The sequence below is a fragment of the Lathamus discolor genome, chromosome 5 (assembly GCF_037157495.1).
Source record: "Lathamus discolor isolate bLatDis1 chromosome 5, bLatDis1.hap1, whole genome shotgun sequence".
NCBI lineage: Eukaryota > Metazoa > Chordata > Aves > Psittaciformes > Psittacidae > Lathamus > Lathamus discolor.
Genome location: NC_088888.1, coordinates 30,958,236 through 30,984,826, shown reverse-complemented (window position 1 = coordinate 30,984,826; position 26,591 = coordinate 30,958,236). Strand labels below are relative to the sequence as shown.

At 36.5% G+C, this 26,591-nt stretch overlaps 1 protein-coding gene across 4 annotated transcripts in view; it reads left to right on the top strand.

Moving 5' to 3' along the window:
* Nucleotides 1-26,591, top strand: part of RYR2 (ryanodine receptor 2) — a 380,163-nt gene that overhangs the window by 170,173 nt on the left and 183,399 nt on the right. For all 4 annotated transcript variants that reach the window (XM_065680202.1, XM_065680204.1, XM_065680203.1 and 1 more), the window contains 7 exons: nt 1,932-2,006; nt 5,372-5,528; nt 7,723-7,887; nt 9,387-9,508; nt 12,574-12,757; nt 13,564-13,699; nt 21,178-21,273. In XM_065680202.1, the coding sequence (XP_065536274.1) occupies nt 1,932-2,006; nt 5,372-5,528; nt 7,723-7,887; nt 9,387-9,508; nt 12,574-12,757; nt 13,564-13,699; nt 21,178-21,273 (935 nt within the window). The remainder of the gene's footprint in view (nt 1-1,931; nt 2,007-5,371; nt 5,529-7,722; nt 7,888-9,386; nt 9,509-12,573; nt 12,758-13,563; nt 13,700-21,177; nt 21,274-26,591) is intronic.

The following is a 26,591-nucleotide window of genomic DNA, read 5'->3' as shown; positions in this document are numbered from 1 at the left end:
AGCTGAAACAGACCAAGCAGGGTGACATCTGATTTATTATTGTTTAGATGTTACAAGACAAACCCAGACTATTAGTTGTAGAACAAAAACTTGAACAAATGCCTGGAGAGTGCCTGAACAGAGAAGCAGCTGAATGCAAGATTGTTTAGCATTTTCCTTTTATTGTACTATTGAAGGCTAATTTCAATAAAAAAATAAGATTGACTTTGAATTTCATTCCCTTCTGTCAGAGAGATATGAGAGACTTGATAATACCTGTGAGTTGCTCCTGGCACCACAACCGTTGCAACAAATGAGTAAGACAATACGTGGAGAAAATACTGGTTATAAGGTCATGGGGAGGATTTTGTACTTACTTATTATGCACCTATAACTTCTTTTTGGTACATGGAGCATGTGCTAGAATTTCTATTTGTACATATGTTATGAATATTCAGTGTGTTTGGTTCTGTAATTGTAGTGAGAAATATTTATTTTGTGTTTTGACTCATTTTTTTCCTGCCTATATAATTTGTCATTCTTTTGCAATGTCTTAGAGTGTTTATTTCCTTAATACTTTCTAGCCTATTCCACAATAAACTTTAACACATCTGTAGTTTAATGCATGGTTAGAAGTACTGAGGAGTTGATTCTAATTCACTATTTCTTCTGTTTTTGAACTATCTCTTTCAATGTCTGGTTTTCCTCTGTGCTAAGCCTTCAGTCCCTCTGTATTATAGCCACAGGAGGGATTTGAAAGCTAAAGCCTAGTAAGTACTAAGTACCTGATTCCTAAATTGTGGTCCTCAAAAACTGTTTCTAACAGACAATGGCCTACAATTTCAGTATTAATAGTCCCTAAAGTTATGTCCCTAGCAATTTTGGCAGTGCCTTGTCTTGGCTGAAGATCACATTATCTACTCAGTCCGTAAGTTCTTCCAGGATCCGTAAAGCTAGCCCATTTTTTGGCAGTGTTCCCTGACATGCTTGGTCTGATAAGCATAGTGGCAGAACTCCTTTGCATAAGTGACTTCTTTATTCATCTTCCCAAAGCCAAGGCCTAAGTTTATAATTCTGGCAGTGTCTTAGGGCAGGAATCAGTCCAGAGAACAGCTGCTTAAATCTAGGGTGATGGTGCTTAAATGCTCACCACATTCCTCAGTGTTTATTTTGAAAAGAAGCCAGGTTATCTACTCAGGTCTTTTGGTGAACATAAACCTAAACCATTTTATGGATCCAGTATAGATCATTTACCCGTCTGTAGAACAATGGAGAAAAAAAATAAAAAAAATCTCTAAACCTATTTTTAGGATTAACTGACTTTTTTAGAAGCACTTAGATTTCTAGCTATATGCAGGAACTAGAGGGGTCAGTACATACTAAAATTTGGAAATAGGAACCTGTTAATATCTGACATGTGAATACTGTATCAGTGTGGTTGTGAAACTTTAGGTGCTATTATAATAAAATACAGTGCCAAATAAGTGGATTTCTATAACTTGATGTAATAAGTTGCATGATTATTTTAACAATATAAACTCTGAGAGAACACTGCCTTTCTTGTCAGATGTATGCAGATATCACAAATATTTATAATAATTTTGTTAGATTCTAGAAATACTGTAATTATCAGGCTTTTAATAAAAAAAAAATAAAGTCCTGGATTCTCTGTCATTAAAAGACTAAGAAAGATGTCTAAGCAAACACTGTATAAATCTTTTCATTATGAACATAGTGCTAATGGATGCTGAAGGAAATAAGAATTTGAGTAATTAAGTCTACAGGCTTAATTGATAAGAGCTGGTTTTGAGTCTGATAACCTTTGAATCTGACAGTTGCAATAATTGTTTTGATGGTCTTAAAATGAGAGATGCAGTTAAATGAGCAAACACATATGATGAATTCTTCCAACACAGCTGAACATTTAGTCTGTGCCTTTGCTTGGTTTTCAGAACTGTCCATTATGAAGGTGGCGCTGTATCAATTCATGCTCGTTCTCTTTGGCGACTAGAGACTCTAAGAGTTGCGTAAGTAAAACCTCTTTCCAAAAAAGAAGTCTGTTGACAGGACACTTTTTGTATAGTGAGAACATTCCTATAAAATCAGATTGGTAACTATAAAACCAGGCTGTCAATACTAAAATAATCTTCAAAAAATATTCTTTATATCACTAATGGAAAATCAAACAACTTCCTATAGAGAGTGCATGTTAATGAACATGTTGTGCCTGTTTTGATTGTTTGTTCTGAAGTTATAGCTGTCAGTGAATTCACAATTTATATTTTCAACACATGTATGTAACATAAACAGACCTGTTTTCCTTGAAATAATAATTCATGTGTGCCACCCCCTAACTCATTTAAGCCACTTGGAAGACTTCAAAGGCAAAAAATTTATGGGGAAAAAAGTACTACTTTGCATTGTTGGAAGTGTTGGAATGTTAGTAAGGAATTATGCATTGTTTATTCAGGTAATTGCACTTTAAAATTACACATAAATTGTATTAAAATATGTGCTTGTGATAAAATTTCTAGTGGGTAATAAATGATTGCTCTTAGAGATTAAATCAGTGTAGCTTAGGGAAAGGTTGCACTGTAATGATGTTTTCTATGTATACATTTTATTTATTGGGATGATGTTAAATGTCATTGATAGGGCAGTGAGATTTTCCCTTTGGACTAAAATTGACCTTGAGAGTGCTTGAGTGACAACAATGAAACTGTGGAAGGATCTCTGTCTTTTTATTTTCCTCATTGCATATACTTCCCTAATAAGCATTGGTACTGGAACAATGTGGAATTTTGAGAAACTACAGGGTTTTGTTATGACTGTCATATATCTCAGTTTGACAGGCATCTGATACTTTTGAGGTATAAATATTTGAGCATATAGGACTGAAAAAGTCTGAGAACTGTCAAAACAACTAAGCAAAGGTAGTGGTATTCTTTCTTTTTAAGGAATATATCTTTCTTACCACAAGGAAAAAACAAATAAAATCCCAATAACACTCTCTTTTACAAGTCCCTCACTTCCCTGTATTACTGGATGATCCTCTAATAACTATATACATTCATTGCTGAATTGCAAGTACATTACTATTCAAGCAAATGCTTAAATTTGTAACATAGTATATGCATACTTGAAGTCCTCCATCACTTCTGGTCCTTCCTAGAATAACTATAGATATAATATTAATTCTGTTAATTTTACATTATTCCAATGGAATCATTGTTTCTGAACTCTCCTCAGTAGTGGAAAACTCTTGTAAAAATTGCCTGAGTGGTCTGTATGCAGTCATGTAGACTGCCTCTTGGGATGCCCTGCCATGGGGTGCTAGATACTATTGCACCAAAAGGTGACAGGGATCATATTCTCACATTGCAGAAATGAATTTTTAGTAGTCAGAAATGGCTTCATAAGATACTTTCTGCTCAGAAGAGTAAGTGCCCTTTTTCCTTGTCCTTTCCTTTGTCCTTTTTCCTGTCTTGCAGGCATGAGCTAGAGTAATGGTTCAATTGCACTACATTTATTATTTTGTTTTTCTTATGGTCCATGGCTATTGGGTTCAAGATAAAATTGAATCAGACTAGAGAAAAGGCAGCTCCCAAGCGTGGCCCATAATTTGAAAGGTGCAGAGCTGATATATTTTGCTAGACCCAACAGTACAATAGCTGAGATTCCTGACCTTAATTGAGAAGCAGAAGTTATATGAGAATACTTACGCCTAGATGTGCTTTTGTGGACTATACTGGTTTCAGTGGGTAGAAGCCAGAAAAAAAAGATGTGTTTCTAAGATAGAAAGCTTCAATATTTCCTTCCTTCCTAGATTACGTCCTCTCCTCTTGACTTAAACAGAAGAGACTAATTTATGAAAGAAAAATACTGGAGGGGAAACCCAGAAAACCTTCATTCATTTGGCCTTTATAAAAGCAATAACTGAAAAGGCTTAGAAGTTTAATTACTGAAGTGTAATAAATACTGTAGTAACAGAACAGAAGCCAGGTGCTGCTCTTGCATTTTAAAAACTTCTGCTCTTTAAAAATCCTTGCCAAGTCGGTTTTTCATACTTTGCATGCACTGTGCCAGCTCTTAATAAGACATGCTTTTAAACAAATGGATATTTGTATTGCATAGGTAGGTGCCTTAATCTGCCACATGTATGTGTCAGGGAAAACACAAATAACTTAAACCTGTGTAAGTTCTAATGTAAGGATTTTCAGACTGAATATTTAAAACAGCTGAATATTTAAAAAGCTTGAATAAAGACTTTTTACATTTTTAAATGTTGTTCCTGGAATTACTTTAAATGCAAGTGAGAAGACGCAGTAATACAAAGTTCTGATATGGGAGTAAGTTTATGATCAGGTTACAGTCATAAGGATGTGTTTGTGTATTTCATTGATATTATGTGAACATTTGTTGATTATTTGAAGCCATTTCAAGCCATGGTAAGCATCATGTATCACAACGTCACACCCTTGGCAGTATGTTGTAACTCCATTATGATGGGCATTTTACAAGGACAGAATAAATACATGATTTCCTCTCAAAAAAAGTAGTGTACACATACATCTACAGTGTAAAATTTTGAATAAATAAGATGGAAGAAACTTAACATGAGATCCAAGAAAGTATCCCTGCTATGTCAGTTTTCTAATCTAAGGAATATTTAAGAAGCTTTCTGAATATTTGAGAAGCCTTTGTGAAATGCATTCTCCTTAGTAACCCCTACACAAGTTTATTTTCAGGAGTTAATCGGGAAGAACAAACTTGCCAATTTGAGGCAAGAAGTTAGAAACCTGCAACCTGTATTTCAACTTGAAGAGTTCTTGGGGAGCTTAGATACAAAATCTTTGCCTATCTTTCATTTCCTCCTATAGAATATGAACAATCTGGGCTGTTCTTGGCTTAATAGTTTTGAAAACTTATTTTAGGAGAATTTGTATTTAATTTATTGATTTATCTAGCTATTTAAGCAGTATGCAAAAAAAAAAGTGTGCTTAAAGTGTGCTGAAATCTGAAAGGGGAGTGCTCTGGGAGAGTGAACAAACCCAGTTGCTGGTAGGTGAAATGTTGAAGAGGGAACTGGCAGATCTAAGCTCATTGTAACTCCAGCATGAGTCTCCTTTTCCATAGGCGGTCTGTATCTTCTCTCAAGAGGAATTCAGTCTGAACCAAGAAAGCCTATGCGAAAGAAAAGGTTGTTTATTAGGAGAGTTTTATAGATGATAACCACAAAGTATCTATTTTGTTGATGATAATCTGACCTGTAGAATGTTATCCTTTTACCAACTAGTTAGCAATATCATGTGCTTTAAAATTTTTTTGCCAGTAGGTAACATCTATGTTTTGTTCTAAAAAAACCCCAACCATTTCCTATGAACTTTCTTAGGTGGAGTGGAAGCCACATTAGATGGGGACAGGCATTCAGACTAAGACATATAACAACAGGAAAATATTTAAGTCTCCTGGATGACAAGAGTCTTCTTCTTACAGACAAAGAGAAAGCAGATGTAAAATCTACAGCATTCTGTTTTCGGTCTTCAAAGGTATGGAATCAGTGCAGCATTAATATAACTACTAGTAATTCCAATCTCTTCAGTGAGGAAGATTGCCATTTAAAATTATTTGCCTGTTTAGCTCACAACGAATGTGAGATCAGCTTGTATTCTTGTATGCATGGAATAAAAACTTTTTATAAAGAGCATATCCTTCTGGAGAAAATCTGGCCTATTGCTCAGTAAACCTGTTTATTTACAGTGCTTTTTGCTCCTCATTACTGAGATGGTTTACAGACTGTTGCAAAAAACAGTTGTTTTCTTTTGTTCTAGTGTAATGAATGAAGATTTTTGATCCTTGTTTAGAAAAAGTTGATGGTCTGAGAATGGGCCTAGACTGCAAATAAAACTAAAGCTGTTCTTTGTAAATGTGCTGTAGCAAGAATTAGAAGAGGGTTACATAATGATGGGTCATGGGAAGAGTGTAGTGGGATGAAAAATTGCATCACGTAATGTCTTTACAAATATGCAATTATTAAATGATGGCCTGGTGATTTTTGATGCTTTTCAGATCCTGATTTTCACTGACCAACTATTTTTCAGTAGATAATGAGATTGACTTATATGACTTTCTCAACTACCTGTTGTTTATTGGCATGAATCCAGCACTCTATTCAAATCTTCCTTTTTATAAAAAAATTTTGTTTCCTGTCCACTCCCCCAAAAGGCTAAGTGTCTTGAAGCTCCCAAATGAATACTCTTAATGCCTGCTTTCGCCACACCACCACCCAGCTTTCAGTTTCTCCTATATTTAAGCCAACTTTTACTGTATGCTTTCCTGGCTGCGATATTTATTTTGCAAGAAAGGGCTAAATTCAAAGTGACTGAATCCAGTCTGGCCTCTAAACCTACATGATGAGTTGTCAGTGTACTTAAATGGGTGAGGAAAGAGCTCGTTTGGCAAATTGTTAGCATTGAATTTTTTATCCTAAGTAAATTTAGCATTAATTCTAATTGGAATGAAGATTTCAAGGTCAACCCAGTTTCAATTTTTGTAATAGTCAGTAGCATTTAAATAAGGTACAAAATAATATTTTAAATTAATAATCCCTCATGTTACTGATAGTGCTTTATGATAATTTGTTAATTCATGTGTTCGTATCTGAAGTAATTAGTTGTATGGAGGAAGACCTGAAAAGTAACAAAATCTTAAAGTGTAAAAACACAGTATGTTCGCACAGGTTCACACTGTCTTCTAGTTATGAAGATAATTAAAAAGACTGGAGCTTGAAATCAGGCTGTCATTTCTTCATGTGATGGCAGGACCCAACCCATTTTTTCCTTTAACATCATTTGTGTGCAATGTCCAATTATAACTAGCTTTTCAGTTTGCAGCGGTTACTACGTTCAGGTTATTTGTGCTAGCTTTTGAAAGAATTGAATACAACATTTAGAGAAAAGATATGAATAAAATAATGAATAATGAAATAGAAGCACTCAGTAACTTGGTAATTGGCATCAGATGTATTAGTAAATCAGTTATTGCCATGTATCAAGGTACAAGATTTTAATAAGAATTTTGGTACTTAAGGAATCAGGCATTTACAAGATAGAGAAATCAACATCTCTATGCAGAAACTGTTGAATCAATGAAAATATTATATCCAGAAGCCTAATGTTATGAAAAGTAATAAAATTAATAAGAATTTCACCTGAGATTTTTTTTAAGTGCTTCAAAATGTATTCATAATTGTAGGGTGAAAATCTAGTTACATGACATTTCCCTTTACTTAAGAAATGTTTTAAAAAACACCTCTAATAAACTAGAGATTCTTTTCTGTTAATTTAAAAGAAAAACCCCATTCTTTGTTATCTTTTACAGTGAAGCTGTCTCCCCGGATTGTTAAGGCATATATATGCGTATGGTATAATCATTCTCCTTATATTTCTTGGCTGTAGTAAGATAGAACATTTGGAATTTTTGGTCTCATTATTCGTAACTTTACTTTGAGGACCTGAAGGAAGTGGCTTGTCTTCTGCTGCTGATAGGAGAAGCAGAGAAGCTCCATCTTTTCCCTGAACGTTTAACTAAAAGTTATACTTCCGCCATTTTAAAATAATTTAGTTAAAGAAGGATCTCAATTATTCTGTTAGGTCCTGTTCTGGACAATTGCTTAGTATTCAGTATTTTATACAAATATTAACATGATATTGTTCTGGTATACATTTTTTTTTTCTTCTTCAGGAAAAGTTGGACATAGGGACAAGAAAAGAGGTGGATGGAATGGGAGCACCTGAAATAAAATATGGGGATTCAATATGCTTCATACAACATGTAGATACAGGCTTATGGCTCACATACCAGTCTGCTGATGCAAAGTCTGTAAGAATGGGGTTTGTGCAGCGGAAGGTAAGGTTATAAATAGAAGTGATTTTCATTCAGTCACAGTCTGATAGGGTGAGGGGGGAAATGAAGGGAACTACCAGAGACAGCTAATTTCTGGGTTTCTCTTGTTTTAAGCATGTCTTTGTTTTGTTGTGAAAGGTGGTGTGTTTTTTTTTTTTGTTTGGTTTTTTTTTGGGTTTTTTTTTTGGTTTTTTTTGGTCACATATTGAAAAGTTATGTACTGAATTCTTTAATCCACAAACTGATAAATCTGGATATACTTGATGCCAGAATAAAGTATTAGTTATAGCCTGTAGAATATGCTAAAAATTCTTTCTTCAAAGTGCTATAGTTTGGATTGAGGAAGCTTTTAGTTCAAAGTCTTTTCTTTCCTTGTGACCTTTTGGGCAGGAATGGTCTAGACTTGAGCCCTGAGGCATTATTAAAGGATAACCATGGCCAAGCAGAATGCTAGTTCAGCGTAATAAAGTAGGAAAAGATTCCTTTACAACTTAACACATCTTCCAGAAACTGTATTTGTGGTAGTGTTAATTGTAAATGTATAAATTTGCAGGAAATGATTTCTCAGTAAGGAAAACATGTTTTAGCCTTCTTTAAAAAAGACAAAATATGATGCTTATCCACACTGTGGTGTTTCCTAGGACTGTTTTCCATGCCAGAATTTCAAATCTAGAGCATGCCTTATAAGTGTACGTAAATACATTCATATATAAAATTTGTCTGTCATATATATATATATGTACACATTCATATTCTATAAAAATATTTTCTATAAAAATATGTATCTAGAAAACTTTATATACGTGTAAATTGTAAGTTATACTACTAATATAATTGTAATACTTATATCTAAAATGATTCAAAATAAGTTGCTGAATAATTTAGTAATGTAAATAGTTTCTGTGTTGTATATATGACAAATAAAAGTTTTTATCTAAAATAGTTTAAAATATTTATATAGATTGGATTGAATACCTTTACAGCCACGATGACTAAACATAAAAAGCTGGAAGTTATTGGTAGTGACTCAACGCACAGTCAGAAGAGAAGGCTATTAACATCCTTGCAAATCAGGACAAGTAAAGAATACCTGTTTTGACCTTCTGTATTTTAGGGATTGGCTACAGTGCAAGGGAACTATTTTTGAAGTTAAAAAACAACAAACAAGACCTCATAGACTTTTTCCTTTTTTTTTTTTTTTTTTGTTTTCTTTTTTTGGGTTTGTTTTGTTTTGTTTTTTTCCCTAATGAACTATATTGTTTATAGGAGCTGTGGCTTTGAGATTATTATGGCACTGAACGTGCTGGCTAAGTACAAGAGTGTCATTGGACATGAGGAAGTAAAACATGGGATTATCTGTATTTAATTAAATTCTTTTTTTTTTTTTTTGTGACTTCATAATTCCCTAGCCTGTCTTACTAGGGGTTTTTTGAGTTTTTATACCTCTTATTCGTGGATAATGTTTCATTTTGCAGTGGCTGCTTCTTATTTTTGTATTGCAGGCAATAATGCACCATGAAGGTCACATGGATGATGGTTTAACATTGTCCAGATCTCAGAATGAAGAGTCCCGTACAGCACGTGTCATACGTAGTACAGTCTTCCTTTTCAACAGGTTTATAAGGTGGGCTTGTAAATTGATCTTTTCATCCCTGTTTTTTAATGTCCTATTTTATTCAAAGTGGATGTTAACACAACGGTGAACATTTTAGCCCTCAGAACAAACACATGAATCTTTCTCAAACTAGATTTATGCAAGTTCTTTATGTATTATCAGCAGAGATGTCCTTGTGAGGTATTGGTCAGTGTCTTTTCTCTATCTTTTAATACTACTTTATTAGTCAACCTTGATTTGAATGCATAAACATATTCAAAATTTAAATAAACCATAGAAGAGATTTTTTTTCCATGCTAAAATTTGCTATAAGTCATGCGTTGCATCATATAGGTCTTCTAAGTATGGTTTTTAAAACAGCTCTTCTGTGAAAAACCTGAAAGAAGGAGATAATTGTATAAAGACAAATATACTGAAGAAGTTCACATTCTCAAGTAAAATTTCTTAAAAGTAACAAATTGCACCTTTCTACCCACCCATTACACTTTCTTCATTTCCTTATATTTGCTTTTTTAATATTTTACTATGTGTAAAGTGCTTTCTTTTGTAGTATTTTAGCCATTTAAAATTCTGCCAGATTTATGCAGTTTGCATCTATCTTCCTACTCCAAATGTCCTCCTAAATAATACTGCTGAAATGCCAATTCTCAAATGTTTGTGATTTTAGTAATTCATGAAAAGCCCCATGAAAAAGATGATATGCAATAAGACTATATGGAATGATGAGAATTTCATAGAAACTCATTTGTTGTAAGAGAAGACAATGTGGGAGATGGTGACCTTAGGCAATCATGTCCTAAATCAGTGCACAGCCAAAGACATAGCCAATTGACAAAAAATGTCAAGTTTTTGGGGAGAAAACAACCAACCAAATGAAACAAACAACAAAACAAAACAAACCTCAACATTTACTTCAGGTACTTAAATAAAAACAGATTAAAATTTCAGTCAGGAGAATTGCCTACTCTGACATTTAAAAGAAATGCAAGCTCTGGGTCACTTTGTAAATAATACATTTTCTTAGAAGCTTCTAAAAATGCCATATAAGATAAGGACAGAGAAAGGCAATTTAATGGTTAGGTTTCACAAATCAATGTACTGCTAAATTACAGTGGAGATTTTTATGGAGTGCGCAGGGAGTCCAAGGTAGTGTTTAACAATTTAGTTTTGGCAGGATGTTACACCAGGAAGAAAGAGCTGCATTGGAGAGGATCAAAATTATTCTGGTTGGTGTGTGCCCCAGTTCTTTCCCACAAAGTCAATAGAAAAATTGCACTTAATACTAAAAAATGATGTTTTAAAGATAACTTTTGTAGCTATCTTACTGAAAAATTGTGTTACTTATTATAAGAGATTGTTACCCTTCAGCAGCAAATATTCCTAGTGAATTAATGTTTCCTAAATTTAGAAGTTTTCCAGCTGTAGTTCACTGTTTGAGATGAACATACGGTGACATGCCAGTTAAAAAAAAAAAGAACAAAAAAACCCCAAACCACCAAACCCCCAAACCTAACTAACAATAAAAACCCCAACAAAACAAATAAAAAACCCCACCCCCAACAACAAAACCCGAGCAACAATTACAAAGCCCACACCAAAAAAAACCCTAAACCCAACTAAACAGCACTCCCCTTTCCCCCTTCAAATACTTATCAGTGTCAAAAAAGCAGAGTATAAAATGGGATCTTCTACTGCATATCATGGCCAAGAGGGGAATCCTGGGAGCAAGCAGGGTGCTGTGCAGCTCAGGAGGTGAGGATGGTTGTGGGTGAGGTTGCGGGGGACCTTTGGTGACCATGTGGACATGGCAAGCTCCTCTGCCAGCTGGAGCTCGGTGGTCTTTAGGTAAGCATAAATGGAGCCACTAATGAAAACAACAAAAGGCCTCTTTACTACCTGGGTTTTACTCAAAAATTTGCTAGTAAACACCTTTATACAATGGCAGAATTGAGAATGAGTCAAAAGAAAAACTGTGAGTGTCAAATAAACCGCCTCCTCATGCTCCCCCTGACTGTGCCAGCAGGGTGGGCCATTCCCTTCAGGACTGCTCTTCTCCCAGCATTTCTGGGACCTGGCTGGCTCCTACAGAGTTTCAGGATCCGCTGGATCTTTCCCTCCTCCCTGCGGATGGGTGTGATGTTCACAGGCTCTAAGCACCCCTGGTTTCTCTGCCCCTCATGGCCCTTCCTGCTCTTTCCAGAAGGTTCTGGCAGCCCTCCTGCAGCACCCTGTTCAGCTCTTGCCCATGAGCACCTTCCTGAGGGGAGCTAGAGAGGTGTGATGGAAAGCCCTTGCTTTCGACGTGGTGCATGGTAACTAGTGAGGCCTCAGTCTTGGCTGTAGCAGCCCCATTATAAGAAAGATGAGGTTTAAATGGAGGAGAAGGGTGTATCACAGCAAAAGGGGGAAGGCACAGTGCTGAGGAAAAGTTGGATTATGGGGTTTGGGGATTCAGCTAAGCAAGGGGCAGCTGCAACATGGATGAGAATAGCCTGCACCCTAATTCCAGGAGATAGTAGTCATATACTACAGCAAGACTAAAGTTGAACTGGAAGCTTTTTTTGAAACAAAAGCCCTTTTTTCGAAACAAAAGGGGTAATGAAGTGCTGGGATGAATTGTGTGGAATCTTCCAGCACTGAAGATGGTTTGAGAAACAGGCTAGAGACGCGCCTGAGAGCCCCTATGGACTAACTGTGCCCTCTGCCACCGTAGGACTGGTTCTTTGGCTTGTGTCCATTCCAGTCTCATGATGCTTTGAATAGGTTTACAGTAGCTCCTCTTCATCGTTTGGTGTGCCTCTGATACTGGTAAATGTGTAGGTAGAATATTAAAATGTGTGTTTTAGATTTCAGAAAAAATTAAGAGAAACAACATTTTTGATAGCTCCCAGTTTATGTTTGGAAAGAGAGAGGTGGATCATTAAGTCGAGAATGGGGCAGATTTAAATCACAGCTGTCAGAAAATGAGTTGAGCTTTGGCATCTAAACAAACTTTGCTTTTAAACCAATAAAGAAGTTTACATTCTAAAATAAATAAATTTCCAGCACTCAGGAGACTTTTCATCTTCTTGTAGGGGCCTTGACTCTCTCAGCAAGAAAGTGAAATCTTCCACTGTTGATTTGCCTATTGAGTCAGTCAGTCTGAGCCTGCAGGACTTGATTGGCTACTTTCATCCCCCTGATGAACATTTGGAGCATGAAAACAAGCAAAACAGGCTCCGAGCACTGAAGAATCGCCAGAACCTCTTCCAGGAAGAGGTACTTATCTCTCTGTTTTACTTCTGATTTTCCACCATGTTTGTAAGTATTTTTTGCAGTGTCTGTAGCATTGATGTGTAATCTGGAGTATATTTGCTTTTCTTTTTGTTTTTTTTTTTTTGTTGTATTTTGGTTTGTTGGTTTGTTGGTTTTTTTTTTTGTTTTTTTTTTTCCTTCTTTTAAGAGTCAAAACTATTTGTTACATTTATAATCTCTTTAGATTTGTTGGTTTTCCTGTATGTTTGAAGAAATGCATTTAAGGCCTTACTTCCTTTTCCTTTTTTAAATAAATAAATAGATAAAAATTTATATGACGTTGTGCCCTGATTTCTAACTATAATAGTTACATACTTATGTGTTAATTAGTTTCTTCTGTTGTAGTGTAATCTCTTGATGCAAAAGGATGTTTTGGTTTAATAAGCATGGTTCAAATATTTTGTTTAATGTTAGCTGTTATGGTAGTGATAGTTGCGTGTGATTAGATGCCTAAATGCCTTGCAGAGTGGAAACTTGCCCACAATTATGCCTGGAATACGTTTGTTTGTTGTGTTGTGGTGTTTGCTTTTTTTTTTATGTTTCATTTTAACTGTCCTAAATGATAAATTTTTATTATCATAGGGAAGCAAAACTTTTCCATAGGGATTGCTTGTTCGAATCCAGTTGTCTGACCCCATGTGTATATTCTTGTGTTATGCATATCCTGCCTTTCATGTTTTATTTTCTTAGATTTCTGAAAAGCTTATATATTTACACCTAAACAATACTTCTTTTTTTTTCTCTGACAATCTGAGCCTTTCCATTTTTAGGGTATGATCAACCTTGTTCTTGAATGTATTGATCGCTTGAATGTATACAGCAGTGCAGCTCATTTTGCAGACGTAGCTGGGAAAGAAGCTGGAGAAGCATGGAAATCAATTTTGAATTCTTTGTATGAATTACTAGGTAAGACATATGGGCTACTTGGATTGTTTTAGCTCAATATAAAACTCAGATGAAATATATACCCGTTTTAGTACAGGAGAACTTCTGCTGTGAAGAAAATTAGGATACAAACTAAACAAGATTTTTGCATTTCCAAGTCCTTGCGTGTGCTTAAGAATAAAACACACTGAAAACGCTCTTACATTGTGGTTTTTTTTCCTGGTAATATTTATTATGATAAATAACATATTTCTGACTTCAATTAAATGATTGAGTGCTTTTTCATTTCCTCATATTGCTAATGTATCATGTATACTGCCCAAACCCGTGTGAACCAAATATATGTGAATATACCATTCCTGTGTGAAGGAGCCACAACATTATGGCCAGTTTTGTAGAATGCTGTGACTTTCCACACATCTGGGTGCAGAACTGCACCATAAATCTGCAGCTTCTATATGTAAAGATCCCTCTTAGTCAGTAATGACCATTGACTCCAGCATTATCCTAGGGTACACTGTGCCATTGAAAGGTACACTCTCTTAGATGCAGTACATCATGAAGAACTTTGTCTCTAAATTGGAGACACACCAGTTTGATAGGTGGACCACTTGGTGGATAAAGACCTGGCTGGATGGCCGCATGCAAAGAGTTGTGGTCAATAGCTCAATGTCCAGCTGGAGACCAATAGTAAGTGGTGTTCCTCAGGGATCGGTGTTGGGACAGGTCTTGCTCAACATCTTTGTGGGTGACATGGACAGTGGGGTTGAGTGCGCCCGCAGCAAGTTTGCTTTGACACCAAGCTGTGTAGTTCAGTTGATATGCTGGAAGGAAGGAATGCCACCCAGAGGGACATCGACATGCTTGTAAGGCGGGCTGATGCTAATCCTGTGAAGTTTAACCATGCCGAGTGCAAGGTCCTACACCTGGGTTGGAGCAATCCCAGGCACAGCTACAGGTTAGGCAGATAAGAGATTCAGAACAGCCCTGCAGAGAAGGACTTGGAGGTGTTGGTTGATAAGAAACATATGAACATATACTGGCAGTGTGCGCTCGCAGCCCAGAAAGCCAACCTGGGCTGAATCAAAAGGAGCGTGACCAGCAGGTCAAATGAGGTGATCCTGGCCCTCTGCCGTGCTCTCGTGAGACCTTACTTGGAGCATTGTATACAGTTCTGGTGTCCTCAACATAAAAAGGATGTGGAACTGTTGGAAGAAGTCCAGAGGGGGGCCACGAGGATGACAAGTGGACTGGAGCACCTCCCGTATGAAGATAGGCTGAGGAAGTTGGGGCTGTTCAGCCTGGAGAAGAGGAGGCTGCGTGGAGACTATAGGGGGCCTATAAGGATGCTGGGGAGGGACTCTTTGTCAGGGACTGTAGTGACAGGACAAGGGGTAATGAGTTAAAACTTAAACAGAGGAAATTTAGATTTGATATAAGGAGGAAGTTCTTTCCTGTGAGGGTGATGAGGCACTGGAATGGGTTGCCCAACGAAGCTGTGAATGCTCCATTCCTGGCGCTGTTCAGGGCCAGGTTGGACAGAGCCTTGGGTGACATGGTTTAGTGTGAGGTGTCCCTGCCCATGGCAGGGGGGTTGGAACTAGGTGATCTTAAGGTCCTTTCCAACCCTGACTATTCTATGATTCCATTAACTTGTATACATGCAGTCACTGAAAATTGCGTAATACCTTCTGTAGGTATCTAAGTGTTGGTTGGTGTCCTTGTCAAATTTCTGATTAGGTATTAGCATTTAGTCCCCTTATTTTCTTGCTCACCAATTTAAATTGCATGGTTTATATTCTACTGTGGCTCATTATATGGGGTTATTAATCCACTGCTATAGCTGAGTTCTTAATTGTCTACAAAAGGAAATTTTATTGTCTAAGATACAATTTTGTCACTTCCTTGCTCCTCTGTTGTCAGGTTTCCTCTGTCACATAAGTATGGCTAAATAATAACCTTAAAATTGAGCTTTTAAGTGACTGGGGACAGTAATGTGTTTCTGCCATTAAGCAGTCCTTTGTGCAGGGTGCTTACGTGTGCCTGTACTGCTCTCTTTCTGTAGCACACCAGCTCTAATGTGAGGGCCTGCTTGCCTTTAAACTTGTATGTGTTTTGGCAAAAGCTTCTGTTTGGATGAAGTCCTGATGCAAGATTTTTTTTCTTTCTCTGCAGGGTGTATTATACTAAATCTCACTCCTGAAAAATTTAGTATTGTAAAGATATACAAGTAATGTTATGATATGTGTTGATTCCACTAAAAACTCCACAACTGAATAATGAGTTTGTAAAATGAAGTGAGTCAAGTTGTTAGGAAGTGCTCAGATTAATGTAGTGTGTGTATTCCTCTCTTCTGTGGGTGTGCATTGTGAAACATGATCACATAGCAGTTTTTCTATAGGACCCATTCCTTAGTGCTCACTTATTATTGGTATTTAAACCAATTAGTTTTCTCTTTGCCACTCAGTGTGTGCTGTTGAGCCTTATTTATTGTGACCCTTTTAATTCATGGTGGGAAAACAAAGCTATTACATTGGAGTTATTTTGTGCCATTTATGATTAGTAATCTGAATAATTAGAACTATTAGTAAGTGTTTTGTTGGAAACTTCTGTAATAAGCCAAATAGTAGGTATTATTTCCCATTCCCTTGGAGTAACAAGTACAGAGAGCAGGTAAAGAGACTCTACCAATGCTGATTCACAAATTAAGAGCTGTGAGATCTGACCTTTCTTTTTCTTCCCTTTTTTTTTTTTTCAGAATATTCAGCAGTATTTCATGTCTGTAAGGTGTACTGAAAACTTGCCTTCCTTCAAATTCAGAGGCACAGAAAATGAAATTTTAATGGCATGCCTCACTTCACATAAACTGTCCTTACTACCCAACAGCGAAGTGAGGGAATTGGGCAGGAGCTCTGTATATAGTACTGTTACAATGTTTTTCAACAGTCATAGTAGGTTTGTCATCTTGTGCTCCTGAAGAAGAATATAACCTTGGGGGGGTGGGTGGAGGGGGAAGGAATAGCCACTGTATTGTTACCCCTTCATAAACCAATGGGGTGCTTCTGTCTGGCCCGCTAAGCTTCCTGTCAGAGGTAATAGGAGTTGACACAGTATATATCGAGATAACCAAAACACCTTTCTTGTGATCTCTCAGAGCTATGAAAAAGCTAGCTGAACAGTGGCTGCTGTCACCTAATGACAGGCTGTTAGAGTAGAAGGGGCTTCCTGTGGCTGTGATGCTGGTTCAGGAGTTGTTGAGATCTACCACCTAATGTGGTTGAAGGTTGTAGCATGATGCATATGCGCAGGTTGCAAGGGTGACCAAAAGTGGCATTTCCTATCATTAGATTGGTAGATTTTATGAACATTCTAAGGTAATTTTAACATTTTTGGTGTTGATTTCCATGAGTTTCTACTGTTGTAAGCTAAATACATCCTATATACACATCTTTCCAGTTCTGTAACTTGTAGCATAGTGTTGAGTGAGTCAGCATGTGGATCCAAGGCTTCAGATACAATAGACTGCTTTGATTTCAACTAAGAGTATTTGGAAAAGTGATACACTATTGTTCTTTGTATTGTAGTTCTGTATGAAGAAATGTTTCAGAGGTAATTAGGTTTTGCCAGTAGGTTGAAGATGTTTGATAATTGAGAAATTTTATGACTTGGCAACGTGAATAATATTATAGGTTCTAGAGGGGAATGTCCAGATCCTTTTCCTCTTTTTTTTTTTTTTTTTAATTTTCCATCCCTCTACCTCTCTTCCCCTCCTTTCCTCCCCTCCCCCAGTGTCAACATGGTATGGACCTTTCTTGTTTGTTTGCATGTTACAGCTCCATTCTTCACTTCTTTGGCAATGTCTGTCTTCCTTCAGAACTCTGTGGTCTTTTAAAGAAAATGAAGGAAATATTTTTTGCTGTTTTCACTATATTTCAACAAAACCCTGTATAGCTTTGACTATCTTTATCCTGGCAAGCAACCATATTGTTCAGTCTGGGTTTCCTGAAGGTAGCTCAACCGTTGGCAGGCAGAAAATGTTGCAGATTTTATCTCTAACAGTTAAAATTTGTAAAAGATACATGAAACGAAACTAAGCTTTCACACTGAAAATGATACTAAGTCTTAGTGTGAGCTTTTTGTCACAGTAGTACTACTGTTATGTTTTGCCTCCCTCTGCTTCTCTCTATACTCACTCTAATGCTGTACGGATGCTTGAAAATGTTACATTCTGTAATGTGGTTTTGGAGGATGTCTGCATGTCCAATCCTGAGATAGATCATAGAGAAGGAACATTGGTAAAAGTTTTACATCCTAATCTATCTTTGAGATCATATATGCCCATTAAATAATATTTTTATTTTATTTTATTTTTTTAAGGTGATTGTCTCGTGTGTGCTAGTGGTAGTTATTTGATTTGTTAAGTAACAATTAAAGAAGCTGAGGCAGGTATTACAAATATTTGAAAGTATCCAGACTAGCTCCAGAGAGTTAATGTCTCAATGTAACAAGAGATAAAACAAATTAAGCTGTTACAAAAACTACACTACATCTATGAATAATCCGACCACAGACCTCTATACTCCATCATCTACATTCTAAAAGGTCGTCAGTTCACTTCATTTAGCTCAGGATGGGGCAAGTTGTGGCTTGATTGCTGAATCATTTCTTCAAGTCTGAAATTTCCAGTTGGCAAGTCCAGCAAATGCCTTCTGAAAGAGTCTGCTTGTACTGCACCAACTACTGTTCCCGTGGATTTCTAGTGAGGAGAACAGTTCACAAGCTTCTGTTGTCTTCCCAGTCTCTGTGACCCTCCTGCCCTCTTACGTTACTTCCCAACTTGTATTATCTTCTGGCAGCTAATGCTTAAGAAGTCTGGCTTTGATCTGGCTATAATGAGTTTGAATGTTGCTCTGTTCTGAATAATGCTGGAGCTGTACAGTAGTTACTTGGATGACAAATGGATATTGCTTGCTGAGTCTGGTTTCAGCAAGCAGTACTTTGTTTTTGAGTCTGTACATAAATGAAAGTAAACTGATGCCAAAATTTGTGGCTTTTGGCATGTCACTGACATTGTGGTGTATTTCACTGTTACAGGAATGGAGGCATTTAAAGACTTTGAGTTGAGACTGGATGGTATCACGTAGTTCAGAGTAGTGAGCAATAAAAGAAGCAACTGTTGAATTGTATTTTGTTTTCAGTGTTCAGTGGCTGGTGTGCCTCATTTAATGTAGAGCTTTAACCACCTTAATAGAATCATAGAATCATAGAATAGTTAGGGTTGGAAAGGACCTCAAGATCATCTAGTTCCAACCCCCCTGCCATGGGCAGGGACACCTCACACTAAACCGTCCCACACAAGGCTTCATCCAACCTGGCCTTGAGCACCACCGGGGATGGAGCATTCACAGCTTCGTTGGGCAACCCATTCCAGTGTCTCACCACCCTAACAGGAAAGAATTTCCTCCTTATATCCAATCTAAACTTCCCCTGTTTAAGTTTTAACCCGTTACCCCTTGTCCTGTCACTACAGTCCCTGACGAAGAGTCCCTCCCCAGCATCCCTATAGGCCCCCCTCAGATACTGGAAGGCTGCTATTAGGTCCCCATGCAGCCTTCTCTTCTCCAGGCTGAACAGCCCCAACTTCCTCAGCCTGTCTTCATACGGGAGGTGCTCCAGTCCCCTGATCATCCTCGTGGCCCTCCTCTGGACTTGTTCCAGCAGTTCCATGTCCTTTTTATGTTGAGGACACCAGAACTGCACACAATACTCCAGGTGAGGTCTCATGAGAGCAGAGTAGAGGGGCAGGATCACGTCTTTCGACCTGCTGGTCACGCTTCTTTTGATGCAGCCCAGGATACGGTTGGCCTTCTGGCCTGTGAGCGCACACTGCCGGCTCATGTTCATTTTCTCATCGACCAGCACCCCCAAGTCTTTCTCTGCAGGGCTGCTCTGAATCTCTTCTTTGCCCAGTCTGTAGCTGTGCCTGGGATTGCTCCGACCCAGGTATACTAACCTTTCATGAGCTTCTGAACTGCATTTATGAAACCATCTGTGCCTTATTATTGCAAATGAAGTTACATTTACTGGTGTCGTGTTAAGCAGTGAAATGTTACTGCCTTCATTTTATGTTCGTACGTGAAGCACAGTGAAATTATGTGGCTTGCCTATAATCAATAAAAAAGTCACTTGCAGAAACAGGTGTTCCTTATTTCTAATCTGTGTCCTTTAACGAGATGCTCCTCCTCTTACAATTCCCAAGTAGTTTCAAATAACTATTATAATGATTAAAGATTTCAGGGTATTGGTGTTTTTAATCATATAAGACAGCAACAGAAAGGGTTTTTTTGTTCATTTGTTTTGCTTTTAGGTGTTGGTTGTGTTGGGGTTATTTTGAGTTTTTTGTGTGTGGGTTTTGTTGTTTGTGTGGTTTTTTTTTTTTTGTCTTGTTTTTTTGCTATGAAGCAATTGGATTGTGATCTCTTTCCTTATGGTACAGAACTGTCAATGCACAGTGCAGTGACTTGCTTGTAATTAACTCCAAGATTGCTTTTCTTCTTGCAGATACAGTTTCATGTCATCTTTATGTCACAATCTGTGAGTTTAACCTTTTACAAATGAAACAGCTTAAAACCACAGTTGCAATATAGTGAATTTCTGCAGCAATAATGCATAGATTTTAAGGGGCCATTGCTTTTAGAAGGACCAAGTCTCTGCTACTGAAAATAACCATTGAAATTTCAACAAATAATTTGTTGGGGGAATCAGAAAACAATTTTGAGAAAAGCGATTTTCGCTGTTTCACACAAAACCCTGAAAAGATAGTGCTTCTTTTTTTTAGTAGACCAGATACTTCCCTGAGAGCTCATGTGCATGCACATACATGCAAATGTACGTATTCCAGGACAGGGTGCCTGATGTCCAGTGAGATTTCTAGTGAGCTATACCCACACATCACTGCGTGCATTCGGTCTACTTCAGTCTTCAGCTCAAAGCATGAGAATGAAATAGTTTCAAACCAGACAAACAGTTCCTGGACATCTATCTTGTTTTAGATCCTGTTATTCTTGAACAAAGGTATTGTATCAATAGAAAGTAATTTACATTCATCATCTATGTTTATTGGCTTCTATTCTGCTCTTCCAATGTTTCCTGTCATTACAAGACAGTTTTTGTTTTACAGAAATGTATTTCTACAGTAGCAGCTGAATTTTATGGTGACAGTACTGGCTACTTCATATAGAGAATTTTGCAGGGGTTACTGAGATGATTCTAAAGCTGAAATAATTCAAATTCCTTAAAGGTCAATTGAATGCCAAGGGTATTTCTTATGCTTCAATCTAACTATCACTCGTGTTATTTAAATTTAAAACAAGAGCATCAATAATTGAAGATTTAGAATCTGTATTACCGGATCTTCCCTGGCGAGACAAGACAGGGATTCTTTTAATTTAAATGGACTTATAATTGTGGTGATTTATTTTTCTCTCTTTTTCCAACAGCGGCTCTGATTCGAGGGAATCGTAAAAACTGTGCTCAATTTTCTGGATCTCTTGACTGGTTGATCAGCAGATTAGAAAGACTGGAAGCCTCTTCTGGTATGCTTTTTTAATGTTTTTCTTATTTGACCAGTTTTTCATTCTTTAAAATTGGTGAAGCAGTTGGATTATGATCTTTCGTGAATACTTGTTCAGTTTCAGTATCTTCCTTAATAAAATAAGATTTATATTTGTAATGCTTTTACATAATTATTTCAATTGTATTTCTACCTTATGTTCTGGCAGGTTTTCCTTTTCCTTTTGGTTGTAATGTTATCTTTTAATTCAGTCAATCACATTGTTTGGTTGAACAGCTGTTGCACGGTTTCAGTTGTATTAAGTTGCTTTCTTTCTAATTCTAGTTCCTTCCCTTCTCTTTGGAAGTCTGCATGTTTTTCAGGACTTGGGTCAAAATGAATTGTAATAGTAACTGTATGGAATTGATATAATTTGTCTGTTCTCGAAGGGCTGTAGTGGTAATGTAGGGAAGTTAATGTATTCTTCTTGGGTATGTGTGATAGATGGGTCTCCAGAAAAGACTTGTATGTTTTCATGTAATAATGTTATGTAGACATTCCCTTTTTAATCACCTCTCTTGTTCCTCTGGTCTGTTGGAAGTTAGCAACGAGGAGCATGTCTGAAATATATTTTTGATTTGAGAATCTGGGTATTGTATCAGTTTAGACAGACACAAATTCTTTAAGCTAACCTATTTATTTTCTTTGACATGACCTAATGTCTTTTATTCCTCCTGAACCACTATGTTAACCCCTTAGTGTCTGTGAGATGCAATTAGCCTCTGTATTGCTGAAAGTGAATGTGAAGTTATGCTGAGCTGTACTGTATGTGTCTGTTAAATGGCAATCTGAATTCTGATTCCTTGGAAGAAATCTGTTCTCACTGAGCCTGTTTTACCAACCAAATGCATTATAATTTTAAAATTCCAATTAATTAAAAAATAGATTAAAAAGTACTGCAACTAAACTCAATCAGAAAACCTCTTTGGACTATATTGGAAAATACACTTTCTGAAGAGAATTAGTAGTGTGACCACTGCAGATTAGGTGAATGTAAATAGTATAATAAGAATTTATCTTGGTGATATATGATTCCTGTTGGCATTGATAGCTTGGTACTGTGTAACTCTTAACTGTCTCCAATATTTACTATGCCACTTTAGTTTGATTCAGTAAACAGATAGCAGTAAGGAACCTCTCGTGAGTGTATCTCAGTTACTGAAATGATACGAGGACTATGTTTCCACAATTAATAAAGTTGATTTCATAGGTGATATTTCATAGGTGCCCCATTCCACTGATATAAATACAAAGTTTTTCTTCTTTTCCCACATGAATACTTGATTACTGTTCTTTTCAGCATGAAAATATGCCAAAATCATGTCGTATGGGCATCTGAAAAGTAGATAGTAATCAAACTTGGACCCAGCAGCTCACAAAGTAGATAAAACAGATAAATATTAGATCTGTACTCTTAAGATTGATTTTTGACTCTTTTCAAGCATGCTTTGCCTGATGGTCTTTACTTAAAGATGAGAAACCAAAATAATACTGTTGAGAAGAAATGTCACTGCAGCCAGATTCCTCTCTGCAATCTTTCACAGCAATTGCTGTATTTTAAATTTTTGTCTGTTTTTTTCATCTCTCGGCAGTTCATGTGTTCTTTGCTTTGTCATTATTATTAATACGTATAATTTTCTCTCCCCCCCCCCCTCTTCTGTACTCTGCTCTTATCCAGCTGGAGTTGTTTCAGAGTTAGAGATTAACAAATATTTTCCATTTGCAGTTGTGACTGTTCTGCATTCTGTATAGTATTTGTTACTGTCCTGTTGGTAGATGGCTTCTTCAGAGTCTTTCAAGCCTTATTTTCTGTAATTATGCTACACTTGAGTTCAAAAGGCAGGAAAGCTTGTAGTCAGACTAATGGGCAGGATAGTTACAACAGTGAGAACTATGTAACACACCTTTCTGTTTACATATTTGTTCTTTATTCTCATCATCTTGTTATTGTGTGTTGTTTTGTGAGCTGGAAGGAACACAATAATCTTCCTTTCAGTAAAAATTTTTCACTGATTACAGAGTTGTCCTCAAGAATAAAAATTTCCTTTTTCATCCTGTTCTTCCCATTCCTGAATCTTATTTCTGCCACAGATAGATGTTTTCATTCACTGGCCTATTAAGGGAGGAATGTCAAGAAGGGAGTATGTCCCCCATTGTAAAAGTTCTTTGGTTTGTATTAGACTAGCAGATATCTGAAAAAAAAAAGTCACATACTTAACACAGTTCTCATCAGGTATTTACTGTGGCATTAATACAAGAGTGATATCCTGCTATTGCTGAGCATCCTAAATAAAAATTGGAGTTGTCTCATACGCCATTTACCATTTGGCATATGTTATCAAGTATCTTACCTTGGCTGTCATCAAAGGATCAGCAGCAGCCATGAAGAGCAGGTGTGTCCTATAGTAAACAAAGCAAATAAGGTGTTTGTGTTCCCTTCAGCTTTGCAATAAATATTCATGTGCATTTTGTTTATTTGCCATAAATCTGTTCCTGAGATGAACTGACCAACAGCATGGAAAAATGTTGTCAAATGTCAGTGGTAGGAGCGTTAGTCCCTCTCAGAGCTAAGAATGAGCTGCCATGGTGTTTGCTTGCTGATTGGTAAGATCTGCAGTGGGTGATTGCAGATGCAAAGAGCAGTCATATGTTGATGCTTCTCTTGGAAGTTTTTCCTTATGTTAACTATTTGGGCAGGCAGAGGGTTTAGGAGTCAGTTATTCTTTTGCAGTGAAGGCTGATATAGAGTCTTTGAAGTGTTTGCCTGTGTAAGCCCCTCCAGTCAGCAATGTTTTATTGGTATTTTTTTAGATTTTTTTTTTTTTTTGTGTTTTTGATGCAGAACTATGGCTATAGGGTGGGGGCCCTGTTTACACTCTGAATCATTGAGCTGCCCAAGATACGAGGCAACAGGAGCATATGAAGCTGAATCTGTATCATTACTTTAGTTTTCAGCTGGTGATACAAACAGCTACTTATAGCACTGGTGTCTAGTTAGAGATTTACTGATCATCTTACCACTGTAGCTGGTATATTAGGTGTAGAGATCCTAAAATGTCATAACTGAACAGTCATGTTGGTTTACAGCTCTGCAGCTGATCGTCTTGCTTTCATGAACATTTGAGTAACGAACAATTTAAACTGAAACAAGCATTTAAAAAATGGCGAAATTACAGGCTAGAGCTTCTCTTCACTGCATTCCACCTCTGGTGGGAGAGCATTCATCTAAGGAGAATTTTCTCACAATTATGTATGCAGTTGCATGGATTTGACTACAACCTTCTTAATTTCAATGTATTTCCCTAGTTGTTCATAGTGAAATTCTTTCCTAAGAGGCCTAGTTTTACATCTGAAACATTCATGGCTAGGTTTTTCAGAAATGCAAAAGTTTGCATTCAACTTTTGAAGGTTTAAGATTAAATCTGTTATGAAAGCTCTAAAAGTGTTGTGTTGTGTGGTTTCTGTTATATATGTATTTAAAAAATTAATCACAAATTGAAAATAAGGCTTGAAAATTAAAAGGTAAATGTTTATGATATTATAGCAAGGTATGAGATGAATTCTGTAAACTGCAAAGTAGTGTGACATTGCAATTGTACTGCTTAATGAACCTCAGGATATACTGCAAAAATTCTGAAGGTACTAAAATCAGCAATGCCTTTTTGTTCTCCGTTTTCCTAAGGAACTAGGCCACTTGAAATCCTTCCCCATATGTTCTGGTAATGTAACGTCCACGTTACCTCCAAAACTGATTTTATAATTATGACTTTTTCAGGTTTTGAGGGAGTCAGTTATACAAGATGCTAATTATGCTGTTCTTTAGTTATCTTGAGAGGCACAGTAGGTTCAGCTTTTAGTATGTAAATGTGCTTTTATGATTTTATGTGGGATGATTGCTTGCCAGATCTTAAGATTTATATGGCTTGACTGGGGTGAGGATAGTCACTGTTTAATTTACAGTAGTAGGTCTACAGTAGGGAGAAATACTGGATTATATTATAACTTTTAAATAAGAATGCCTGGCTGCATGTATTCACCTAAAATAATGAAATAATTTTGTAAGGTAGACTGTGGGGAAGAAAGACCATGCTTTGTTAATCACAACAAAATTAAGTTTGCCGTAAACATTGAAGTTGTCAGTTACATCTACTGCAGGTGTTTTTTTGAGTGTGTTGCAATAAAGATTTGATGCCATAACCTGTTATCAGTAAGATTCCTATTTTCATTTTTTCTTATCCTTGAACTAAAACTGTTATGGAAACAGAATAAAGGTATTAAATATATAAACAGCATTTGTGACTTGATTTTAAATGTTAGATTATAAATTGATTCAGTTCCTTATCTTCACTGAAGCAAAATTAAGAAAATTAAAATTTGTATAAATGTGCCTGAGAGTAGACCAGGTTAGAAGTGAGATATAATAGGAGCTGAGTGAATAATAAAATGCAAATGCTTCAGCTGTCTTCAATGCATACATTAAGATTAGACTGGTCTTTCACTTTGATATATATTCCAGATGGGATTAACAAATCCTACTGAAATTTTCAAGGATTTAAAAGTAAGGTAATAAAAAAAATAGAATAAGGCAAGTTAGTAATCTAATACCATCCAAGTGAAGATTTTTGGAACCAGGTCATATCAAGTTTGAGGTTTTGTTGGTTTTGTTTTTTGTTTTTTGTTTTTTTTTTTTTTTTTGTTTTTTTTTTTTTTGTTTTTTGTTTTTTCCCCCTCAAAAATGCTTCCTCAGTTAACTCTTTAATTTTTTGTTTGTGAGAGTCTTTATGGTCAGTTATTTACGATGTGGCAGACTATATGGTATTGTTACTCAGAAATTATTAAAAAAACCCAAAAGGATATGCGTGTGTGTAAAAATTTCCCTGATTTTTATCAAATACATATTCTTTTTACTTAAATCTGCATTTCTAACTTTTTTTATTGTTATAAGTTGAAAATCTTGTCTTTATTATTTACAACTTGAGAAAATCTCAGGTACATAGTGAGGACAGTTATGTGGATGAAACCACAATCTTTAAATCTGTAAACATTAGCTGTCATTTATGATACACATTTTTTCAGTGGTTTGTTCAAAACCACTAGAAATCTAATAGAAGAGCACTTACTGTCCTCTATAAGCTTTAGATTCAATCTTTAATGTTAAGGTGAGAAGGAGGCAGCTGATCATCATAAAGACTTTCATATCTATTTTCTGTGTCATCACACTGTCTTGGCACTGAGACTAAAAACCTGTGTTCAGTTAGTAGCGATTTAGAACATGTTTTTGTTTTAGCTGATCCTTGTCTT